Consider the following 21,102-nt stretch of genomic DNA (forward strand, 5'->3'; position numbering starts at 1 on the left):
AGTACATATTTTATCTAGCATGGCGTTTACGTTCGACACTTGACACCTAGATTCGGATTTCGAGAAAATTGGGACTCGACCCATCACTGATTGATAAGAGACCGGAAAAATTTGCGAATTCATTTCGCGATGTGCTAAAATACAAATACTAGTTATACCTCGGTGCTGCCTCTGCCATTGGCTCACAACTCGCCTGGACGACTCTTGGGCCAATGAGAAACGCCCGAGCAAAGCTTTAATCGAATCGCAGGCTGCTACGTCGGGACGTCTCACTAGACAGAAGCCAATGAGTGGGTGGCATTTCACCGAGTGTAGGTAGAACTACGGAGTTCATCCTGCAGGTCATTGAACACAGCAAATTTTTCCGGTCCCTAATAATTGATTTAAATGAAACGAATGTGGCAGTCGCAAGTGTTTACAGCAACGCACCTCCTGCAGCTTGAACTGCGACGCGAAGCCCCCGCACACCTGCGGGATCATGCGGCCCAGGTAGCGGTCGTTCAGGGTGAACCGCTCCACCAGGTACTGCCACTCCGACCTGCGGAGAACACAACCACCTCCCCACTTCACACCAAGCGCCCGTTTCAAGTGTGTTCCGACTGGCACCCGATGATAAGCAAATACCAAAAAAAAGGGGGGGGGGGGTGTTTGTCCGTAAAGTCGGTTTTACGGGCGATAATTTTACATGATGAACGTCATAAGAAAACATTGATGAACAATTGCATACTTTTTAATTTTCAAATATTATTTACAGATTTTTTTTGCAAATTTAATTCAAATAATTTTGTTTAAAAGCCCACCTTATACCTGTTTGATATTATAGAAGATTTTTCTCGCACGGTGGTTGGCCGGTTCCTTGCACGCTCGGCTCAGGTGGAACGTGACAATTTTTCGTGCGTGCAGCTGGCGTTCATCGATTTATAAGACGTTATCACATCAAAAAAAAATTTGTTTTTAATATTCACGAAATCAAATTGAATTGCGAAAATTGCTCTGCAAAATTTCTCTTAAGTATAAAATACAAGACAGAAGTAAAAAAATTGTTTTAGATTATTGTAATGTTAGAAAGTTTGAGTGATTAACCCATTGATACCTATGTACAACATCATTCAATAAAAATGTTAAAATAACCATGCATAGTATTAATATTGAGCATTCATTCAAGCAAACTGAGTGCCACCTTTTGATTTTTTAAGTAATTAACTTTATTCAAGAAAAACATATACAACACCAAAAAAAAACTAAATATTTTCATGAGCAAATTTAGACTTCCAATGTTTTAAGCTTTGCAACACAACTGAAGCTTTAAATAAAATAATAGCAAATTTCCTGGCAAAGTCGTATTGAATATTGAAAAGAGCTTTGATTGATTCTCTTAGTCGACGCTTCACACAAGCCTACCTGATGAACTCCCACACAATCGGGTTGCCGACAGGGTTGTTGGAGATGAAATGCAACAGCGTGAAGAAGTCCTGGGAACGCACGTATGATTCGTTCTTGCCGTACTCAATCAACCTGCAAGACAGGGATATAAAAAAATGTATGGTTGCCAACAAATTACAATTAGTTCAAAAATAAAAACAGTGGAAGTTATTTCATCCACCATTATATTTTTCACCACATCCCCTGTAATCCAGATCCAATAGAACCGCTCATGTTGAAATATTCTCGGGTTTCTGCTGTTGACTTGGCCGCTAGGTCAAATTGTGCACAGCCACCATTATTAGTTCGTTCAGTGTTTGTGTTTACTGTCAGTTTTTATTTCAGTTCAGTATTTAAAGTTTTATAGTGGATTACATTTCACATTTTCACATTTGGTAATCCTTTTCAAAACTACATATGACTTTCCTTAATTAGGCATAATTGCTAATTCTGCATGATCATGGTCCCGAACATGCCAGATTAAAGATCCTTGAGCGTCAAAACGAAGCCCTTTTTTTTACAATAATAACAACACTGCTGCGACCATTATTTAAAATATGCACTGAACACGTATAACTTAATGAAACTAATACATCATAAATAAATATATCACCAGCATGGTAAAGTTAGATAAGAACAAAAACTTGCCTTATTTAGAGTTTATGGTCACCACTACAAACAACAGAAAACACCAACTGCTCTACCTGGAAAGAAATATTTGTAATATCGTGACGTTGACATTCTTAAATTAACTTAAATTTTTTAAAATTGAAATAATAAATAAATAATATAGCGCTTCACATAACGTAAATTACATTCATTGTTTCCCGTACCGAGCGACCACATGAAATTACATACAAGATAATTAAGTTTTCCAGCCTCCATTAGTAAATTCATGTTTCAACAAGCAACTAACATATAGTCAACAAACAAATGAAAACAAGCTAAAAATACGAGTTAAACGAGACGAGGTTATGTCCCGTTTATAAACTAAAATACTTGTGCATTTGCGTTGAATGTTTTTCATGGAATGAATTATTTTGGGTAATTAAGTAATTTATAAAAATATTTTTAACCAAAATGTGTCTTCTCCTGTATTGGTTTGGAATCGGTGAATCAGCAACAGTTGCGCGTAGGGGCCGGGAACTCACCTCTGCAGCAGCCAGGGCTCCGGCACGGACGCCAGGCCACTCATCAGCTTCAGCCGCTCCTGGGCGTCCGTCTCCCGCAAGAAGACGTCCCACAGCTTGTCCCAGGTCACCTCGCTGCTCGTCGCGTACATGCCTGCACAGCGGGACGCAGTCTCACCCTCTCCCTACTGCTCGCAAGAGTCTCGGGTGGCCCACTGACTGACGCAAGGATAAAACTACTGACACTGTACTTCTTTACATCATTATCGGCTGATAAAACTCAATTTTTTATAAGTTTCTGTGCTATAGTATGAGCTTCGTCAGCCAGAGGAGGTGCGAATTTCGAATTGGAAAATTTCAATTTCTAGTTTACTTATCTTGAGTCTACTTTTTTGTTTCTTAACGCCTGTTATCGGCCGCAGAGCCGAGGGAAAGTCTCGCCGGCCGTCGCGACTATGGCGACCACGGCTCTCGGGCACTCACCGTACTGGTACACGATGTAGCGCAGGTCCGGAGGCGGGCGCCCCACGCGTCCCGGGTCGGAGACCCAGGCCGCGAACCGCCGGCCGGCCTCCGCCAAGCCCTCGGGCAGGCCGTAGGCGCAGGCCAGCGACAGCACTTTCACCCGGAGCAGCCTGCGCGGGGGGAGCAAACAACACCCTCGACACAACAACACTGCGGGGGCCTCGTCGCTAGATTACTGCAGCTGTTTCAACCGTGTGCTGCAACTGCATTGGACGCGAGTCCACTTCTTTCCAGTCGGCAGTCCTACATGACGGGCAACGGGGTGACTGCCCTGCCTAACACCCACTACAACTAAAAACACCGTAGAGATATAACAAATAATCTACTTTATATTGTTTACACTGACTTTTTAAACATGTCAGAACTAGTGATAAAATAACATTTTAACAAAGCTGTTACTTTTCGAAATTTCCAAGACTTGCCATCAAACTGGGAGGTAATATCCATACTACCAGAAATCCTCCATCACTTGCCCCTCCCAAGATTCGAAGCGAGGTCTGCCCTGCTTCTGGCATGATGGTCAATGTTAAAAAATAATAGTATTTGCAGAGGTTCACGCTGCAGCTGCAGCCATTTTGCAAATTCAAGTGTAAGCCAGGGTGGCTCCAGTACAAAGAAAGGGTGCAGCTGGGAAACAAGAAATACATAAGATATTGGCCTGGAGTAGCTACAAATTCATGGTGTCAAAAACTAAAGCTTAATAGTTTTGTACAAATTTTGATAAAAGAAAGTTTAATACATAAAATTTCACTCCAAAATAAATTTTAAAAATATAATTAATTCAAGGTTGGGAGGGGCTATCCCCCTCTTCACCCCCCCTTAAAAACTGCACAATTAACTGAAATAGCCTTTTCTGCTGACTCTTAAGATTCTGCACCAGAATCATTATACATAGAAATGATTCTGAAAAATAAAAAAACTCATTTTGCCATTACATTTTCTCTTTCCAAAAAGAACTAATTCGTGACAAAATTAAAGAACGTTACTAATATCGACAACTCCTACATGGGTTTTAAAACCAGACACTATTCTTAAAACCTAAGCAGTTTTTTAAACGGCAGCGTACCACAACTCAGCACCGGAAAGTCTATCCATCGACCGACAGTTACACACTTGGTTTAGATACAAGACTGGGGTGTTTGTACACAGAGCACACAAGCATTTTGTTCATAAAACCAAACATAAAAACATTACGTATACATCTTTCAATTTGTCATTCCTTAATGTGTGTCACTATGCAAAACCCATAAGATTAAAAAACTTACTTTTTCAGGTGGCTTTCATCTGGAGTAACTTCCCAGCCAACTTCATTATAAATATCGTGTATGAGGTGTCTAACATATTTCTGTAAAAGAATAAAAACAATAAAAACATGTGCGTGATTGAAAAGACACATATACACACTGCAAAAAAAAGAAACAAGTACTGAAGCAAGGCTGATCCCAGACAGACAGTATCTTTAAGTGATGATTTTGATTGAGTACAGAAACATGAAAATTTTAATATTTGTTATTATTGAATTAGTTCTTAAGTTAATTATTGGATGATTTCGTTACAAGTCATAAATACATATATATTAATGTTACTAAATACATGAATCACAGGTGGAAAGGATGTATGAAAGACATGTGTTGGTTTTTAATTGTTTAAAACCTTAACTTGACTCCAGTGGAGTATCCCCCCCCCTTCCTCCTTTTCTTCTCTTGTATCCAGTTATAGTGTGTATGTCGCGGCCATTGCTGTTTGTGTGATGTTTACCACGTGTAGTAAAAGACTATCAGTACTTATTGACCAATGCATTGTTATCTAATTTGCATATACACAACAACATGCTTACATCAAACCATGTGCAAACTACAAGACTACTACATTCCAGTACAGTGGGTTACAATCCAAGTTTAAAACTTCACGAGCAGTGGCGGATCCAGGATTTTGGTTTGGGAGGGGCTTGACCCAGCTGAAGCTAGGCTTTATCAAGGCAAACACTAAAACAATAGTGGACCCAGATGCTTTTGGAGGGGGCTTGAGCCCCTTAGCCCCCCCTCTGGATCCGCAACTGTTCACGAGTACATTTGCGAGACTAACACTCACTTGAATTTTTATTTTAATAGAGAAGATAATTGCGACATTTTTGTACAGCGTTATACAGTAAGTCCTTGATTAACGGACATGTTACGTAGTATAGTGTCCGTTATAACAAGTGTGTGTTAATCGAGGACTTACTGTACTACATTTAATATTTCCTTGTTTAAAACAATAATGAAGTTTGCTAAACCAGCATGGTCATAGTCCGAACTGTACCAAAACGTGAACGCAACTCGCTGAGATGAGGTTTGCCAAACTGGTGTGGTCATAGTCCGGACTGTACCGAAACGTGAACGCAACTCGGTGAGACGAGGTTTGCCAAACCAGAGTGGTCATAGTCCGGACCGTACCGAAACGTGAACGCAACTTTGTGAGATGAGGTTTGCCAAACCGGCGTGGTCACAGTCCGGACTGTGGACGCAACTCGGCGAGAGCTCGCGGCACTGACCCGCAGCTTGGGGTAGGCGGTGGTGCCGGACAGCATGGAGCGCAGGAACGCGATGTTGGACGAGGCGGCGGCCCAGGGCACGTACTCCGTCTCCCGCCGCAGGTAGCGCGACAGGTCGAGGGCCGTCCCGTAGTCGAGCAGGCCCGAGTTGGCCAGCCTGAAGGCATCGTCCAGGAGGTTCGCCCGGTCTGGGACGTCCAGGGCCTGCGAACCACGTTGCCCGGCGCTCGCTGGACGTCGACGCAACCTTTCAAGGATCTGCCTGACATGCCGAACATTGGAGACAAAACATAAAATACACAGTTCTATGCAGGGTCATTTCATAATTTTTATTGAATGATGGTTAATCAGCTAAAAACATTAAAAAACATTAAACAATTATATATATATATATTTTTTTACTTACATCCAGTAATTAAGTAACATAAGCGTAACACAGCTTCACTGAGAACAGTATTCACAATTCGATTCGACTTCACGAATATTTTAAACATTTGATTTGACATTCGTTTCGCATCAAAAAAACTAGTATTTTCACAGGTCTAGTACTATACCTACCGCATGGTCGACAGGTTGATTGACCTAAACGAATAATCCTACTCAATTGCAGTGAAAGCGTTCCGAAATGAGTCTTGTCTCACCACTACTACACTAGCCAACGCTGCGCGGGTGGGGAAGAATGTTACGCTGGTTCGGAGCTGGCACGAACCAGCGAGGGTGGCGACTCACGGATGTGTTGTTGTTGAGGGCGGACCTGAACGCTGCCCACTGGTCGGGTTGGTAGTTGACGCGGTAGTAGCCGTGCTGGTGGTGGTTGAGTTTCACCCAGGCGACAGACTCCGGCACCGTGATGGTCACTGCCGGCAAAAACAGAGTCCATTATCAGTCATCTGTGGAATATTCAAATACACAGCTTATGAAACAAGCACCCTGTGCATTACTGTGAACATGTATTATTTTTGTTCAAGCCACATATTTTTTTCCATGTATTATTAAATATTTCATGTTTAATATCTGTTTTGGCACACAAATACAAGAGTACTGGAAAACATATTTTATTCTTTTTTGTAACAACATACAGAATGGTTTATCCTGTAGCACCATGATAAAAGTAAAATTACAGCCATCTCTTTCCATTGATAAAAAATTGCAGGTTAAGTAAAAAAGTCAAAATGAAGTTATATAATCAGTTGAATATAATAACATTCAAAAGTAAGAAACAGAAATGCTGTAGGCCAGCACGCTCTCTCACCACTGTCCTGGTCGCTCAAGAACCAGGTCCTCTTCACCTCCTTGGAGTCCGCGGTGACGTACGACACAGGGATGTCCCAGCGGTAACTGCAAGCCCACACGTCACTGCAAGTAGTTCAGTGTGAAATATGACAATTATAAAATTAACAAGAACTAACATACACGCGTTAGAAATTATACTTACTTACCGTGATAAAAAAACCTTAATTTTACATACAGTTGGTAAAGTATTATAATTTTAAAAAGATAATTACTCAGTATTCAATATTAATTAATATAAACATAATATGTATAAAAATTAAGTTTATAATTTAGTAAAATAATAAAGATTAATTTTATTTTTAAATGAAAAAAAAAAATATGCTAAAAATTTATTATTATTTATTAATTTTAATTAGTTACTAAACAATAGATTATAATGCAAATAAATAATTCAGATAAAAAATAACCTCACTTATACAAATACACTTGAGAATGCTATGGAAGACCCTTCAGTGTTCTTCACGAGTGACAGTGACCTCACGAGTCACACTGACTTCACGAGTCACACTGACCTCACGAGCGACAGTGACCTCACGAGCGACAGTGACCCCACGAGCGCACGAGCGACAGCGACCTCGCGAGCGACAGCGACCTCGCGAGCGACTGCGACCTCACGAGTGACAGTGCCTCACGAGTGACAGCGAGCAGTAGTTACCGGAAGGGGCTGGCCTGCGCGCTGGCGTCGGCGTCGGGGTCGGCCAGGAAGCGACGCTGCGCCAGCCGCAGCCGGCCGGGCGCGAGCCGCTCGACGGAGACCACGGGCAGCCCCATCTGCCGCGTCCACGTGTCCATGACCCGCGTCACGTTGGCCTCGGGGAACACCTCTTGCAGGGCGTCCCACATGTCCTGGGTGCGCGCGTTGGCGAACGAGAACTTCTTCAGGAAGCTGCTGAGGCCCAGCCGGAACCGCTCCTCGCCCACGAAGTCCTCCAGCATGCGGATCACAGACGCCCCCTGCCGCAACACACGCAACTAGCACCGCACTGCCGCCACGCTCCACCGCGGGTGGGGTCGGAACTATGGGCGCAGTGGCTCGGTCTGAACCTCTGTCCTCGATGCTCATCCCACTTCGCCCCAGCAAGTTCAGGATGAGGTCAAGGCAGTCCCTTCCCTGCCGTGCTCTTCCGTCTAGTGAATTTACTGTCATTCCAAATGCATTTTGTCTGTATGCCACAGGAAAAAAAAAATTCATGAACCTAGACACTTCTACACACACAATCACATGAATTTTAAATTTTCATATTGTTTTTAATGTGTTTTTGACAAGATTATCAAGCATATACATAAAACAGGATTTCAGAGTAATGGAGAAGAAATCCATGGCATGTAGTTAAGAAAAATACTAATAATATGTATTTGTATTTCCACACGAGTTGTTTGGAAACCATGTAAAAACCAAAACCAGGATTGCTGGACCACAACACAACCCCACAACCCCGGGTTCTCCTGAATGGAAGTCCGGTGCCCCCCCCCCCCCCCCCCCCCTCCCACCCAGCCTGACGCATGTGCCAGGACACATAACTCAAACCACCGTGAATCACGCAGAAAAAAAAATGAGAATTATTATTTACATTTTGCATTCAATCACTCCTTCATTAAAATACACTCGCATGTTTACACACGCATATTACAGCCCGTTCATAAGCAATGATAAGCTCCCAAAATGTGGTTTGAAACTATCTGCTCACTGGTTCTGAATTAAAATTATATAATTAATACCTCTCTAAAATTGTGTGTTGTTTCACAGACTGTAAGATGTGAGTACTTGTAAGGCAGGAAAATAAACCAAAAGATGACATCTTGAACTCAGTTATTTTTGAGTAATCATAACATTAATGCTAAATTATTTTACTATTGAAAAAAATTACATTGCAAAGCACATAATTTAATGCCGTTGAAAGTGACTGTTTGGAAAAAAATAGGTTTCTCCTGTGAAATGATTCATGTTTCATAGATAAATTATTATTTTTTTAAGGACTACAACTATAAAAATATGACCAATACGAAACACTGTTTTACAGCACCAGAAAATCTAATAATACGCGCTCTTCGCCTTAATGAAGATTCAAATAGTTGACAGTCGAAAGGTGTCGCGACACGCCAGCGCGGGCGGGAGCGCTCACCTTGTTGTAGGAGATGGTGTCAAAGAGCTCGGTGATCTCGTCCGGGTGGCCCACGCTCTGGACGATGGGGTGGGAGCTGAGGGCGGCGTCCAGGGACAGCACGGGGTGCAGCTCTTCCACCAGGAACTGGTCCATCTGCAAGCAGGGTCAGCAGCTCCGGACACTCCTCCCCGCGGCCTCCTGCTCTCCGCCAGGGTCCGACACGCTCCGTCTTTCATCGACATTCTCTCGACTTCTCTACGTCACACAATATACACAGTCAAACATAATTAAATCTTTTTTTTTTTTTGTTCCCAGGGTTTTTACGTTTCCTACAACCACATCAATCTTTACTGAACAACATTAATTTATCTGCTGTTCATACAGTTCGCTATAAACTGTTTGTTTGGTAATCACCCACCCACTCTTTAGGAAATCCTCAAAACATAGCTCCACATCCAACATCATAAAAGATCGCCCCTGATTGGCAGAACAGCCCACCAGCCAACCGGAAGACGGGAAGGCCCTGATTGGCCCACAGCTGCAGCCAATCAGGAAGCACCTTCCCCTTGGGCGAGAGTGCATAAAGGCAGGTTAACTTGTAAGAACCTCGGTAGGTAACCGCTCCCTGATGATGGCGACTGCAATGTCGACCGAAACGTTGGTGAATTATCCGCCAAGGACACGGCTACAACCCAGAAGCCAAGCTACTTCAATCATTCAAAGAATCAAATAGAATATGTAGTTATCAACTATATATGCAGATACACATGCATATATGCATGTACACGTGTATAACGAGGTGAATAGTATCAGAGGGGTGAAGATAATCAAAAGTTTGTAACATTATAATTTGAAACATAATACAGCAGAAAAAAAATTATAAATTGTTCTAATAGTTCTAATGATAGTTAGACACAGTTCTATGTATAATTATTTTCTGTTATACTATAAAATATACTGTATGTCTCCAGTCGCCATTCTGCACCTCGAAGGGGTTATCAAGCACAGGGTTTACTTTGTTCGAGATCCTGTCGATGGCAATCAGGACATCTTCATGTGTCACAAACGGATTGTGGTTTTTTGGAGACATTAAAGTGTAACAAGGTAGTATGCATTTATCATCAAAACACTTAAATACATTATTAGAATTTTGTGAATGAGTAGCCGGTTTATTATTATGAGAACTTATCGAAATACAAGCAAACAGACTCATTGACATTTCTGTATAAAAAACTGCTTCTCTTTGTGACGAAACAACTGATGAGGAAATGCAATGACTTGGCAAGTTTTTTTTTTATTCACTTTAAGGTTTTCATCCCCACCGCTTTCACTTTCTTTCAAGTGTCATGCTTCTCGACTTTCTGGATTACTTCACTAGCTTCACCTTGAGACAAGTTCCGATTTGACAGTCACGTATTCAAACGTTAACTACGGCAGTGATGGGAAGCAAAGCTAAAACACTCTCTAAAGTAAATTTTAATAATAATAGCAATAGGATTAGGATCTAACTACATATTTGATTCATTCTCTAAAAGTTTATAGCCTACTCCCTACTGTATTAACAGCAGATAAACTGTCGTACAGTAAAGACTGATATATGTAGTTATAGGAAATATAAAACCCTATAATGAATGTTTAAAATATTTGTAAAGTCAAATTGAATTGCATATATTTTTCTCAGCAGGGCTTATTACACTTATTTTTATAAAATAATGTAATGAAGTAAACAAATAATATTTTAACATTTGTAATGAAATAATATAATATCCATGCTACCATGCATAAAATTAATTTTATTCATTCTTAAAAGTAGAACTAAAAGCTACCTTTTAATTTTTTTTAAGTAACCCACATTATTCATACAAAAAATATATAATACACAATATATAATTATTTTCTTACCCTAAGAAGTATTTTATTAACAAAGATTTTGTCCGTTTCAATAATGACAATACTTAGGCATTTTAAAATATCACGTGAAGTATTAAAATTTATCATAAAATCTGTTTTTAAAATTGTATTAACATTTGTAGTAAACAAAAAGTAGTAACCAAATGCATTAAAAAATCATTCAAATAAATAATTTTAAAAAATCCAGAAGAAACAATGGCTTGTAACACACAGTACATACTATTACATTGGACTCATACACTGATACTATCTACTGGCACTCTAAAAAAAAAAGAAATTTATATCCATAGAATTTATTTATGAAATGCCCTTGCTGTTTACACAAACTATGATTTACGTGTGACATGTATCCTAAATCGGAGTTATTCTCAAATATTTAGAACTGTAAAAATGGTTTTGAGTGAATTGTTTAGGGAGTGTTTAACAGTAATTTAAATATCAAATATACTTTCAAAAACTGTAAAAATTGCTGAAAAAAGAATTATCAACAGGATAAGTTTTCTCATATTAATGTGACATAATATCAACCTAAACAACTATGAAAATCTGCACTTGTGAAATTAAAAAGCACAATTTCAAAATTTTAAAATTCGGGCTTATAACTCAGACAAAGCAATTTTTTAAGTGCCCAGTGTTTTAAAATTTAGCAACGAATGCAAAGCTTTGCATCACATTCGAGGCTTGAAATAAAATTTTAAAATGAATAGCAAATTTACTGGCGAAGTCAAATCGAATATCATACAGAGTTCTGATTTGATCTGCCAAGTTGAAGCTTGGCACAGGCCTAACCTGCCTGTCACGTAGTACATAGTAGCACGATGGACAGGAAGACTTTCCAATTAGTTCTCTCATTTCATTCTTTCAGCCCCCTCGGTCAAGTTTACAATCATAGCTCATTCAACACTTCTTGCTACACTAAGACTACGTTTACAGCCGGCACTTTACACGCATGACTGAACTAAGTGATATGAAGTCCTGAAGTCAATCTGACTAACCCCTTTTCTGAAGCAGAGAAAATATGAAATTTTAAAAAAAAAAAGAATCTCAGCTGTGTTATAATTTACCGATAGGGAAGAATGTATTTGAAAATACGTAAGGCGTGAATTGGATCACCACGTAACAGTGCTACGTTGTTGGGAAGTACTGGTGTGCCTATCCCAATGCTTCAATGACAATTAACTGTAAATGAATGTTAATGACTCAGAACCTACCACACGCCACTCAGGGTGGACGCTGTCGACTCCTTTGTACTCCATGTAAGTCGCGAATCCTTCATTCAGCCACAGGTCCGACCACCAGTCCAGGGTCACTGTCGGCAACGTGCACAGCACACTTCGCTAGGACGTCGCTCCTCCCACACACCTCTACACATGTTCCCAGAGCTGGCTTATGGTTGTTCATTCTCAGATTCAAACAAGTTCCCATTAATTCATTCTGCGTGCACTTTTCAATCGGAAAGATTTGTTCAAAAATGTTTTCTCATGAGTCACTTAAAAACGAAGGAATTAGCAACTGCCAATTTTAAAATAAACTATATTAAAATTAAATTGCAACTGATTTTATGTGAAAAAAAAAATTTAAATTGTTTAATCTCTAAAAATTTTTCTTCAATCAGGGTTTAACATTTTGCAAACCTTATCAGGCAGCCAAACAAACAAGACATTTGAATGGAGTTTAATTTTTTTTTACATGAAATGGTATACTTACTAATAATAAAATACATTATTTTTATTTCTGAAATGATGTATAGAGCGATGGTAAAGGTAGTACAAAGAAGTCGTGAATATCGTTTACAGAGGCTAGGCTATAATGTTGGACAGTAAAGACCATCAGCCACAGTAAAAGATGCAGAATAGTTTGAGTGAAGGTAACAGAAGTACATGTGGTGCCGGAAGGGTGTGAAAAGCATAGTGGCGCCGACCACAGTAGTTGAAGTGATGTAGAGTGGTCAGAGCGGAGGGTGTGAGAAGCGCAGTGGCTCCAACCACAGTGGTTGAAGTGATGTAGAGTGGTCAGAGTGAAGGGTGTGGCTCCGACCACAGTAGTTGAAGTGATGTAGAATGGTCAGAGTGAAGGGTGTGGTGCCGACCACAGTAGTTGAAGTGATGTAGAGTGGCCAGACACTCACTGAGGTTGCCGAACCACATGTGCGCCAACTCGTGGGCCACGACCAGCGCCACTCTCTGCTTGTTCGTGGTCGAGCTGATGGCTTCATCGTAGAGCAGCACGGTCTCGCGGAACGTCACCAGCCCCCAGTGCTCCATGGCACCTGACACGAAGTCCGGGATCGCAATCAGGTCTGCAAGCACGCACACAACCTTCCAAAAATAACCTGAAATAGGTAAGAATAACAATCATAAAAAAACATATTCGACACGAGTGCTTCACTAGGTACTACAAATTAAATCTTTCCAATAACATCAGTTACCATAACCCTGCGTTGGGGTGACACATTTGTGGGTTGTTGTACACTGTTCTCTGCTATTAAATCAACTTGCCTTATTTCTAAATGCATCTGTATTTGACCCTAGTTCATGTCATACTCTGGTACACGCTGTTCGAGATAAGGAGTCACTTTTTTTTTTTGATAACTGCTTCGGCAAACATTTAACCATTGACAGCTGAATATTCCTTTGCGGGTAACCAAATCATTGTTGATATGTAATTAGGTGGTCTGGTGCTACATGATTCTGTGTTTGTTTGGTTTATCATTCAGCAAGCGCGGCTCCAGAAAGGGGGGCGGTGGGGGCGATAGCCCCTCCCGAGACCAATTTTATTGTTTAGTGTATATTTATGTTTACTTAAATATTTAATTTCATATGTTAAACTTTTCTCATCAAAAGTTGCATGGAGCTACTAAGGTTCTGTATTTGAAACCTGTAATTTGTAAATAATATTCCAAGGCCAATATCTGACCACTTTCATTTTTTGCAACTACGACCTTTCTTTGTGCGATAGCCCCTCCCGAAAAGTCATCCTGAAGCCGCCATCGTCATTCAGCTGGTAGAGTCTTAAAGTTCGCAAATAAACTATTCAAAAAGTGCACGACCGCGCAGCGCCTGCAAGAGGTCGCTCGTGGAGCTCACCTAGCTTCGGCAGCGGGTAGGGGATGCCGAAGTACTTGATGTAGTACTCGGTGACCTGCGACCCCAGCCCCTGGGCGAAGCGGGTCTTGCCCACCTGCGCCGGGGTCGAGTACACGCTGAAGGGGAAGCCCTGGGACACCTGGGTGGGCGGCAGCCTCTGGAAGTCGCTGACGATGAAGCAGGTGAGGTAGGTGACCATCGGGACGGAGGTCCGGAACTGCACCGTCGTGAGGCCTGGCCCGGGCGAGTCCTCCACCTCCCCCTGCATCCGTCCAACCACACGCACGACATGCAGGCTTGCAGCGCACCAGGTGCTGTGTGCTCGGCACGCTGACACAAGCCAGCTTCACGCTTAATGGCTTGTGATGGCTAGCTTCATTGTTGGCGAGAATGAACTTCTTTTTAAAACAAATAAACGTAATTTATGAAACATTTTACATCTGTAAAGGTGAAATAAAATTTTCTTCTTCGGTCTTTTAAAGAATATTTTTCCACAATTACAAATACTAAAATTGATGTTTCCAACATGCATTTAAACTGTGAATGATTACGGGTACAGAACTGTGGCACGGGGCCTTGCTTGCTTGGTGATGGCTGGTCGCCTGAAGGCTCGCATAGCGGGACTCGCGCCGTCGTCTGGCAGGAAGGACGTCCGCGGTGGCCTTGTAGGGCGCCTCGCCGCTTGCCTCGCCGCCGGCACTGGGTGGGGCCTGCGATCAGCGCTGCCAACTACAATACACCCGAGTCGCTAGGCGCAATATCAAAACACGTTAAACGCGAGATCAGCATACTTGGCGGTCCAGTTAAACCGCTACCGGCTGCATCAGCATTTAATCAGCGCTCGTTGAGTTCATGGTTCATCTTGTCGCGGCACTGGTATTGCGGCCGGTGCAGGAAACACTTTCTTATCGCGAAGCCGTCACGACGCACTTCACAACCAGCCAACACGCAGCCGTAACAATAGCTTTAGCTCTTGGATGGACTGTAAAACACCCCTGGCCGTCGGGCGGGAAACAGTCGTACAGTCACCGCCACGATCACTGTCGTTGTCTTCGTCGCAGCCACACTCCGAGCACCTGGGTCGCACCAGCCATCTTGGCCGCCGACACTCTGACAGCCACTCATCACCTGGTCCACACTACCACCTGGTCCACACTACCACCTGGTCCATGTCACACTCTGACAGCCACTCACCACCTGGTCCATGCCACACTCTGGCGGCCACTCACCACCTGGTCCACGCTACCACCTGGTCCATGTCACACTCTGATGGCCACTCAGCACCTGGCCCATGTCACACTCTGGCGGCCACTCACCACCTGGTCCACGCTACCACCTGGTCCATGTCACACTCTGACGGCCACTCACCACCTGGCCCATGTCACACTCTGACAGCCACTCACCACCTGGTCCATGTCACACTCTGGCAGCCACTCACCACCTGGTCCACGTCACACTCTGACAGCCACTCAGCACCTGGTCCATGTCACACTCTGGCGGCCACTCACCACCTGGTCCACGCTACCACCTGGTCCACGTCACACACTGACAGCCACTCACCACCTGGTCCATGTCACACTCTGGCGGCCACTCACCACCTGGTCCACGCTACAACCTGGTCCATGTCACACTCTGACGGCCACTCAGCACCTGGCCCATGTCACACTCTGACAGCCACTCACCACCTGGCCCATGTCACACTCTGACAGCCACTCACCACCTGGTCCATGTCACACTCTGGCAGCCACTCACCACCTGGTCCATGCTACCACCTGGTCCATGTCACACTCTGACGGCCACTCAGCACCTGGCCCATGTCACACTCTGACAGCCACTCACAACCTGGTCCATGTCACACTTTGGCGGCCACTCACCACCTGGTCCACGCTACCACCTGGTCCATGTCACACTCTGGCAGCCACTCACCACCTGGTCCATGCTACCACCTGGTCCATGTCACACTCTGACGGCCACTCAGCACCTGGCCCATGTCACACTCTGACAGCCACTCACCACCTGGTCCATGTCACACTCTGACGGCCACTCACCACCTGGTCCATGTTGGAGAGCGCGGAGTAGCCGCTACTGGGGCGCACCAGGCTCACGTTGAAGGTCGACTTGAAGCTCGGCTCGTCGAAGCAGGGGAACGCCTGTCGCGCGTATGTGGGCTGGAACTTGGACGTAGCGATCAGCCTGCGACAACCCCCGCCCGTCAGCCGTGGAGAGGGGATGTTGAGCGCCCCACTCCTTACTCCCGGGCTAGCGTTTATGTAGCGACGAAACTCTACTACATTTTTGGTTAGGAGTTTCCTCTTTAACAATTTAAATAATACTGTGAAATTTTTTGACGTGATAACGTCTTATAAATCGATGAACGCCGGCCGCACGCACGCACGCACGCACGAAAAATTGTATCGTTCCGCCTGAGCCGAGCGTGCAAGAACCGGCCAATCACCGTGCGAGAAAATCTTCTATAATATCAATATGTTTTCTTATGACGTTATCACGTCAAATTATCGTCCGTAAACTTTACAGACAACCCCCTTTCATTAATTAGAAATTTTTGCTAGGTTTAAAATACTAGAAAATAAATTGAACCATCCATGTTTAGCTGGCTCATATTACGTGTAGCTATGGCGCACATACACTTCCGAACTGCTCTAGTTCATAAGGAGGCAGTTGAAGTCAGCAGGGCCACAAGTATACTTGAAATCAGTCACGGCCCTAGTAAGAACTCGGGATATGTCGATATATACTAGTGATGACGTCGTGTTATGATGACAGGTAGACTATGATTATGTTCTTCTAGGAGAGTCTCTTATGTAGATCTATCCAAGAAACCCACCAGGCGATTAAGGATTTTAAATGTCCTAGAGTTTTATGACGTGACAACGTCTAATAAATCGATGAACGGGGGCTGCACGCACGAAAAAGCATGACTCGTCACGTTCCGCCTGAGCCGAGCGTGCAAGAACCGGCCAACCACCGTGCGAGAAAATCTTCTATAATATCAAACAGGTTAAGGTATGCAATTTTTCATCAATGTTTTGTTATGACGTTGTCACGTTAAACTATCGTCCGTAAACCGACTTTACAGACAACTATTTTTTTTTTCGTTCACGTGGATTAGTGCACATAATTTGGCAAATGTGACCAGCGCATATCGCATAACTCTGCAAGGTCTCCAGTGAACTGTGCCGGTGGACTCGCGACTGCGGAGTAGGACGTGTCCTGTGGGCAGCTGTCGCCCCGGCGACTCGGAGACGCCGAGAGACAATTGGCCGTGACCCCTGACCCCTGCCCCCCCCCCCCCCCCAACTACTCTAAACAACCAGGGCTTTCGTCGCCGGGAAGCTCAGACTTGTTGCTTAATCAGGCAATACCGCAGCAGGGTAAGCTGCAACTGTACTGTCATCATAGCCATTGCGGGCCTCGAGGTCCGAATGCCAGATCCGGGCATCGAACCGCGGGCCCGCGTAGAGTTCCAGGCCGCGGATTGCCGCCCACTACCTCTAGTTGTGAGAATAGATATTAGGTTTTAATGGTGATGTAGATAACGGATGTTTGGTGGCCCTGAGGTGTTGTGAGTTGGGTGGTTTGACGGGGTTGCAGTAGGGACTCGAACCCGTGCTGTGTTATTTCAGGAGCACGGTGAGAAAATGTAGTGTGATTTGGGTTCGTGGGTTCGAATCCCAGTAGAGAAAGTTTCAGCGGGCTGCATGCCCTGCGCTCTTAATTTCGGGTGTATGGGTTGTTAGCTGGCTATGGTTTCTGTTCGTATTGGGCGAACGAACAGTTGGATAAGTTATAGGATGGTGTATGTTGGTGGTGACTGTGATTTTTGTGGAACTTGTTCGGAATGAATGGTAGACCTGAGTGAGATGTTGTATGAGTACACTCCTCGAGGCGACAGTCCAGCCCCAGACGGTCCCCAGAGAGCTCTCTTCCTTCGGAGGCCGCCACTGGAACTCCTGGCTCACCTCGAGAGGCTTATTAGCCATGTGTTGTTTATGCACATGGACTAATCGCGCGATCTCGCCCGCTGGTCCACACAGTCGCGCGGTCGGGTTCTCGTCAGGCGGGAGAGAGTCTGCACCCCTGTCCGTCCTCCCCCTGCTCTCGTTGCTTGGTTTGCAGGGTCCTGGGTTCTCACCGGTGACCCCAGCTGCTCCCTCCTTCCGGCTGTCTGCTTTGTACCCTGGAGGATCTCCCGCACCTGTGAGCACTCCCGGGTGCAGGCGGCTGACAGTACAGCCGCGGCGCACTAAGCGCAGCGCCTGCCTGCGCCGACTGCTGGTTTGGGCATTTCTCGACCGTGCAGCCTCTACGTGGACCTGGGTCGAGGCCCTAGTGGGTGCACACTGTTGTTCCCGGGGTGCTGGGTCATCCCCCAGTGGCACGCTGTTTTTGCCCTGAGGTGGAGCATGCTGTTGGTCGGTGGTGTTACTACCCACTTTCCCCTCTAAAGCGTGAGTGCGGGGTTGACTCTGATGTCTGGGGTGTTTCTTTCGACTCCCGCCGTGGGTCCCGCCGACCGGGATCCGCGCGCGGCCAGCAGACCAGGCCGGCCACAGCTCTCTCTGCGATTTGTTCAGGGTGTTGCGAGCCGAGGGCGTTTGTAGCTAACGACCTCCTCCGGATCGTAGCTGCCCAGTTCGCGAATTAGGGCGTTTCCGTGTGCCCCAGTAGTGTCATAGAACTTGATGTTGCGTGAGGAGATGATTTGTGAAATGAGATGCATGTTGGTGAGCCTGTGAAGAGTTGTAATACGAGTATACCTGTCCATGCCTGTCATCAATCGTAGGGCCTGGTTCTGCGCTACCTGTAACCTTTGTATTGTTCGACGGGCTGCGTAACCCCACACCTCAACTGCATACAACATCGCGGGCAGAACAACTGCTTTGTATATGCGGAGCTTGGTTCTGTCTGGCAGCACTCGCCCCTTGAACAGCGGGTAGAGTGCCCCTACTCTCTTTTTGCATTCAGCCACTCTATTGACTATGTGGTGCTGCCATGTCAGGCGGGAATCAAGATTTAAGCCTAGATATTTCGCTGTTGCGGCAAAAGGAATGGGCGTTTCGAAAAGTTCTAGAGGCAGTGGGGGCTCCGGCCTGCGGCGAGTGAAGATGATGGCTGCCGACTTATCGGCGTTGGCTTTGATCCGCCAACGCTCCAACCACCACTCGAAGGTTTGCAGGTACCCTTGTAGTCGCTCCTGCACCTGCTCGATGTTTTTGCCTGTGGTCCACAGCGCAGTGTCGTCCGCGAAGAGCTGGACGCGCACATCCGGCGCTGTGGGGATCCTTCATTCCACAGACGAGAGACCCACACCCGAAGTCCCCCGAAGTTCATGCTCGCTTGACATTGTATAAACCGGTGTGGCATTAAATGTTGCGGTCGATTAGGATAGGTTAGCTACATTATAAATACTTTAAAACATCGTGGATGGTTGGTTATATTAGGTAGGTATAGCTACATTAAAAATACGGTAATGAACAAAAAAAAACAACCGAAGATGCACGATCGGGCGTTTGGCTCTCTCGTCTGTGAAAAGAAGGCTTCCCTTTCGTAGCCTCACACCGGACCCGCAACAGCGCCATCCACAACTCTTCACCAGGGACAAGCTTTTGTGATGTATTACGATAAAAAAAAACCGAAGTAACACCGAAATGGAAATAACACACTTTATAAGCACCGAAATGCATATCATATTATGGAACTGAATTGCATTTGACCAAAACTTAATTCAAATCATATAAAACGTTACCTCTTTTTTTTTATTCAAGGAATGCAATTTTTTTTAAACTGTGCAGCTCTAATCGAGTCATTTTTTTATTCCACAAATGCTCGCTTATTTATTTTTATTGTTCTGAATAGCTTTTTATAAAAAAAATAAGAAGAAATCTTTCATTTTATAAAAGGGGTCGTCTGTAAAGTCGGTTTACCGACGATAATTTTACGTGATAACGTGAGTGGAAGAGAGATAGATGCGTCACAAGCCGAACGCTTAGGCCGATCGTGCCTCTCCATCGCTTGTTCCGCGCTCTCGCTTGCACGCTCGGCTCAGGCGGAACGTGACAATTAGTCATGCTTTTTTTCGTGCGTGCAGCCTGCGTTCATCGATTTATAAGACGTTATCACGTCAAAAAAAAAAACCTATAAGTTTTAAGTTGAACAGTTATCAGTGCTCAAGATGTGCTGTTCGTTTCGTCCACCATCGCCTCGTTCCAGCGCTGTCTCGAAGTTTGCCGACGGGCGAGCACCGCGACGCCTCCTACTGTCGTGTCGCGGGAGAAACAGCGCGGCTGTCCGCTTTCCCTCGCGCCGGGAGGCTGTGCCCCTCCGGGGGTCATCGTCCGGTGCAGGCCGCGTGTCCCTGCCTCCTGCCCGCCTGCTCATCTGCATCCTCCATTTTCTCCAGAGCAGCTTATCATCAAATATCATTGGAATGTATATTAATTTATCTTTATTTCTACCATCGAGAGTGATATCGCCGGAACATTCCAGGAATGACTGTGCCTTACTCCCACAACAGGCCGGCTATACCTCCCCCAGGTCCACTAGTACCAGGTGCACTAGTCCCAGTCCACTAGTTCCAGTCCACCAGTCCCAGTCCACTAGTCCCAGTCCACTAGTTCCAGTCCACCAGTCCCAGTCCACTAGTCCCAGGTGCACTAGTCCCAGTCTGAAATCTTTCATCATTTTGTGCCCGTGTACCATTATTTTCAATGTTGGTATTGTGCAATGAAAACACACTGGTGACCTGGCATTCCTTGCCCAAACGGTAACAAGTAACGAAGAAAATTCTAACAATTTAATCTACTGCAGGATGAACACATGTTTGACCATATTGTCTCATTATCGAGAGAGGAAGCCGTTCAACGGCGCCCGCGCTGCAGGGTGTTGGGGCAGCCAATCAGCGGTGGAGGAGGCGACACAGACCGGACAACCATCGTCAGTCTACCACTGGCTACCTCAACTCCTAACAGCGCGGCTGGTCAGCCACCGTGAATCGAAAGCTACCGAAACAAAAATTTCTAAAGAGCTCAACAGACCGGAAAACCAACTTCACCTGCACGCAAGAACACGTACCGAGG

General features: G+C 44.7%; 1 protein-coding gene across 2 annotated transcripts in view; it reads right to left on the reverse strand.

The window, feature by feature from the left end:
• LOC134543295 (glutamyl aminopeptidase-like) overlaps positions 1-21,102 on the reverse strand; it is a 28,675-nt gene that overhangs the window by 615 nt on the left and 6,958 nt on the right. For both annotated transcript variants that reach the window (XM_063388207.1, XM_063388206.1), the window contains exons 4-17: positions 16,054-16,198; positions 14,006-14,267; positions 13,048-13,218; positions 12,131-12,228; positions 9,027-9,161; positions 7,559-7,857; positions 6,863-6,948; positions 6,340-6,467; positions 5,611-5,814; positions 4,343-4,422; positions 3,036-3,187; positions 2,574-2,706; positions 1,402-1,515; positions 430-538 (exon numbers count right to left, since the gene is read on the reverse strand). In XM_063388207.1, the coding sequence (XP_063244277.1) occupies positions 430-538; positions 1,402-1,515; positions 2,574-2,706; positions 3,036-3,187; positions 4,343-4,422; positions 5,611-5,814; positions 6,340-6,467; positions 6,863-6,948; positions 7,559-7,857; positions 9,027-9,161; positions 12,131-12,228; positions 13,048-13,218; positions 14,006-14,267; positions 16,054-16,198 (2,116 nt within the window). The remainder of the gene's footprint in view (positions 1-429; positions 539-1,401; positions 1,516-2,573; positions 2,707-3,035; positions 3,188-4,342; positions 4,423-5,610; positions 5,815-6,339; positions 6,468-6,862; positions 6,949-7,558; positions 7,858-9,026; positions 9,162-12,130; positions 12,229-13,047; positions 13,219-14,005; positions 14,268-16,053; positions 16,199-21,102) is intronic.

This window comes from Bacillus rossius, assembly GCF_032445375.1.
Source record: "Bacillus rossius redtenbacheri isolate Brsri chromosome 9 unlocalized genomic scaffold, Brsri_v3 Brsri_v3_scf9_2, whole genome shotgun sequence".
Taxonomy (NCBI): domain Eukaryota; kingdom Metazoa; phylum Arthropoda; class Insecta; order Phasmatodea; family Bacillidae; genus Bacillus; species Bacillus rossius.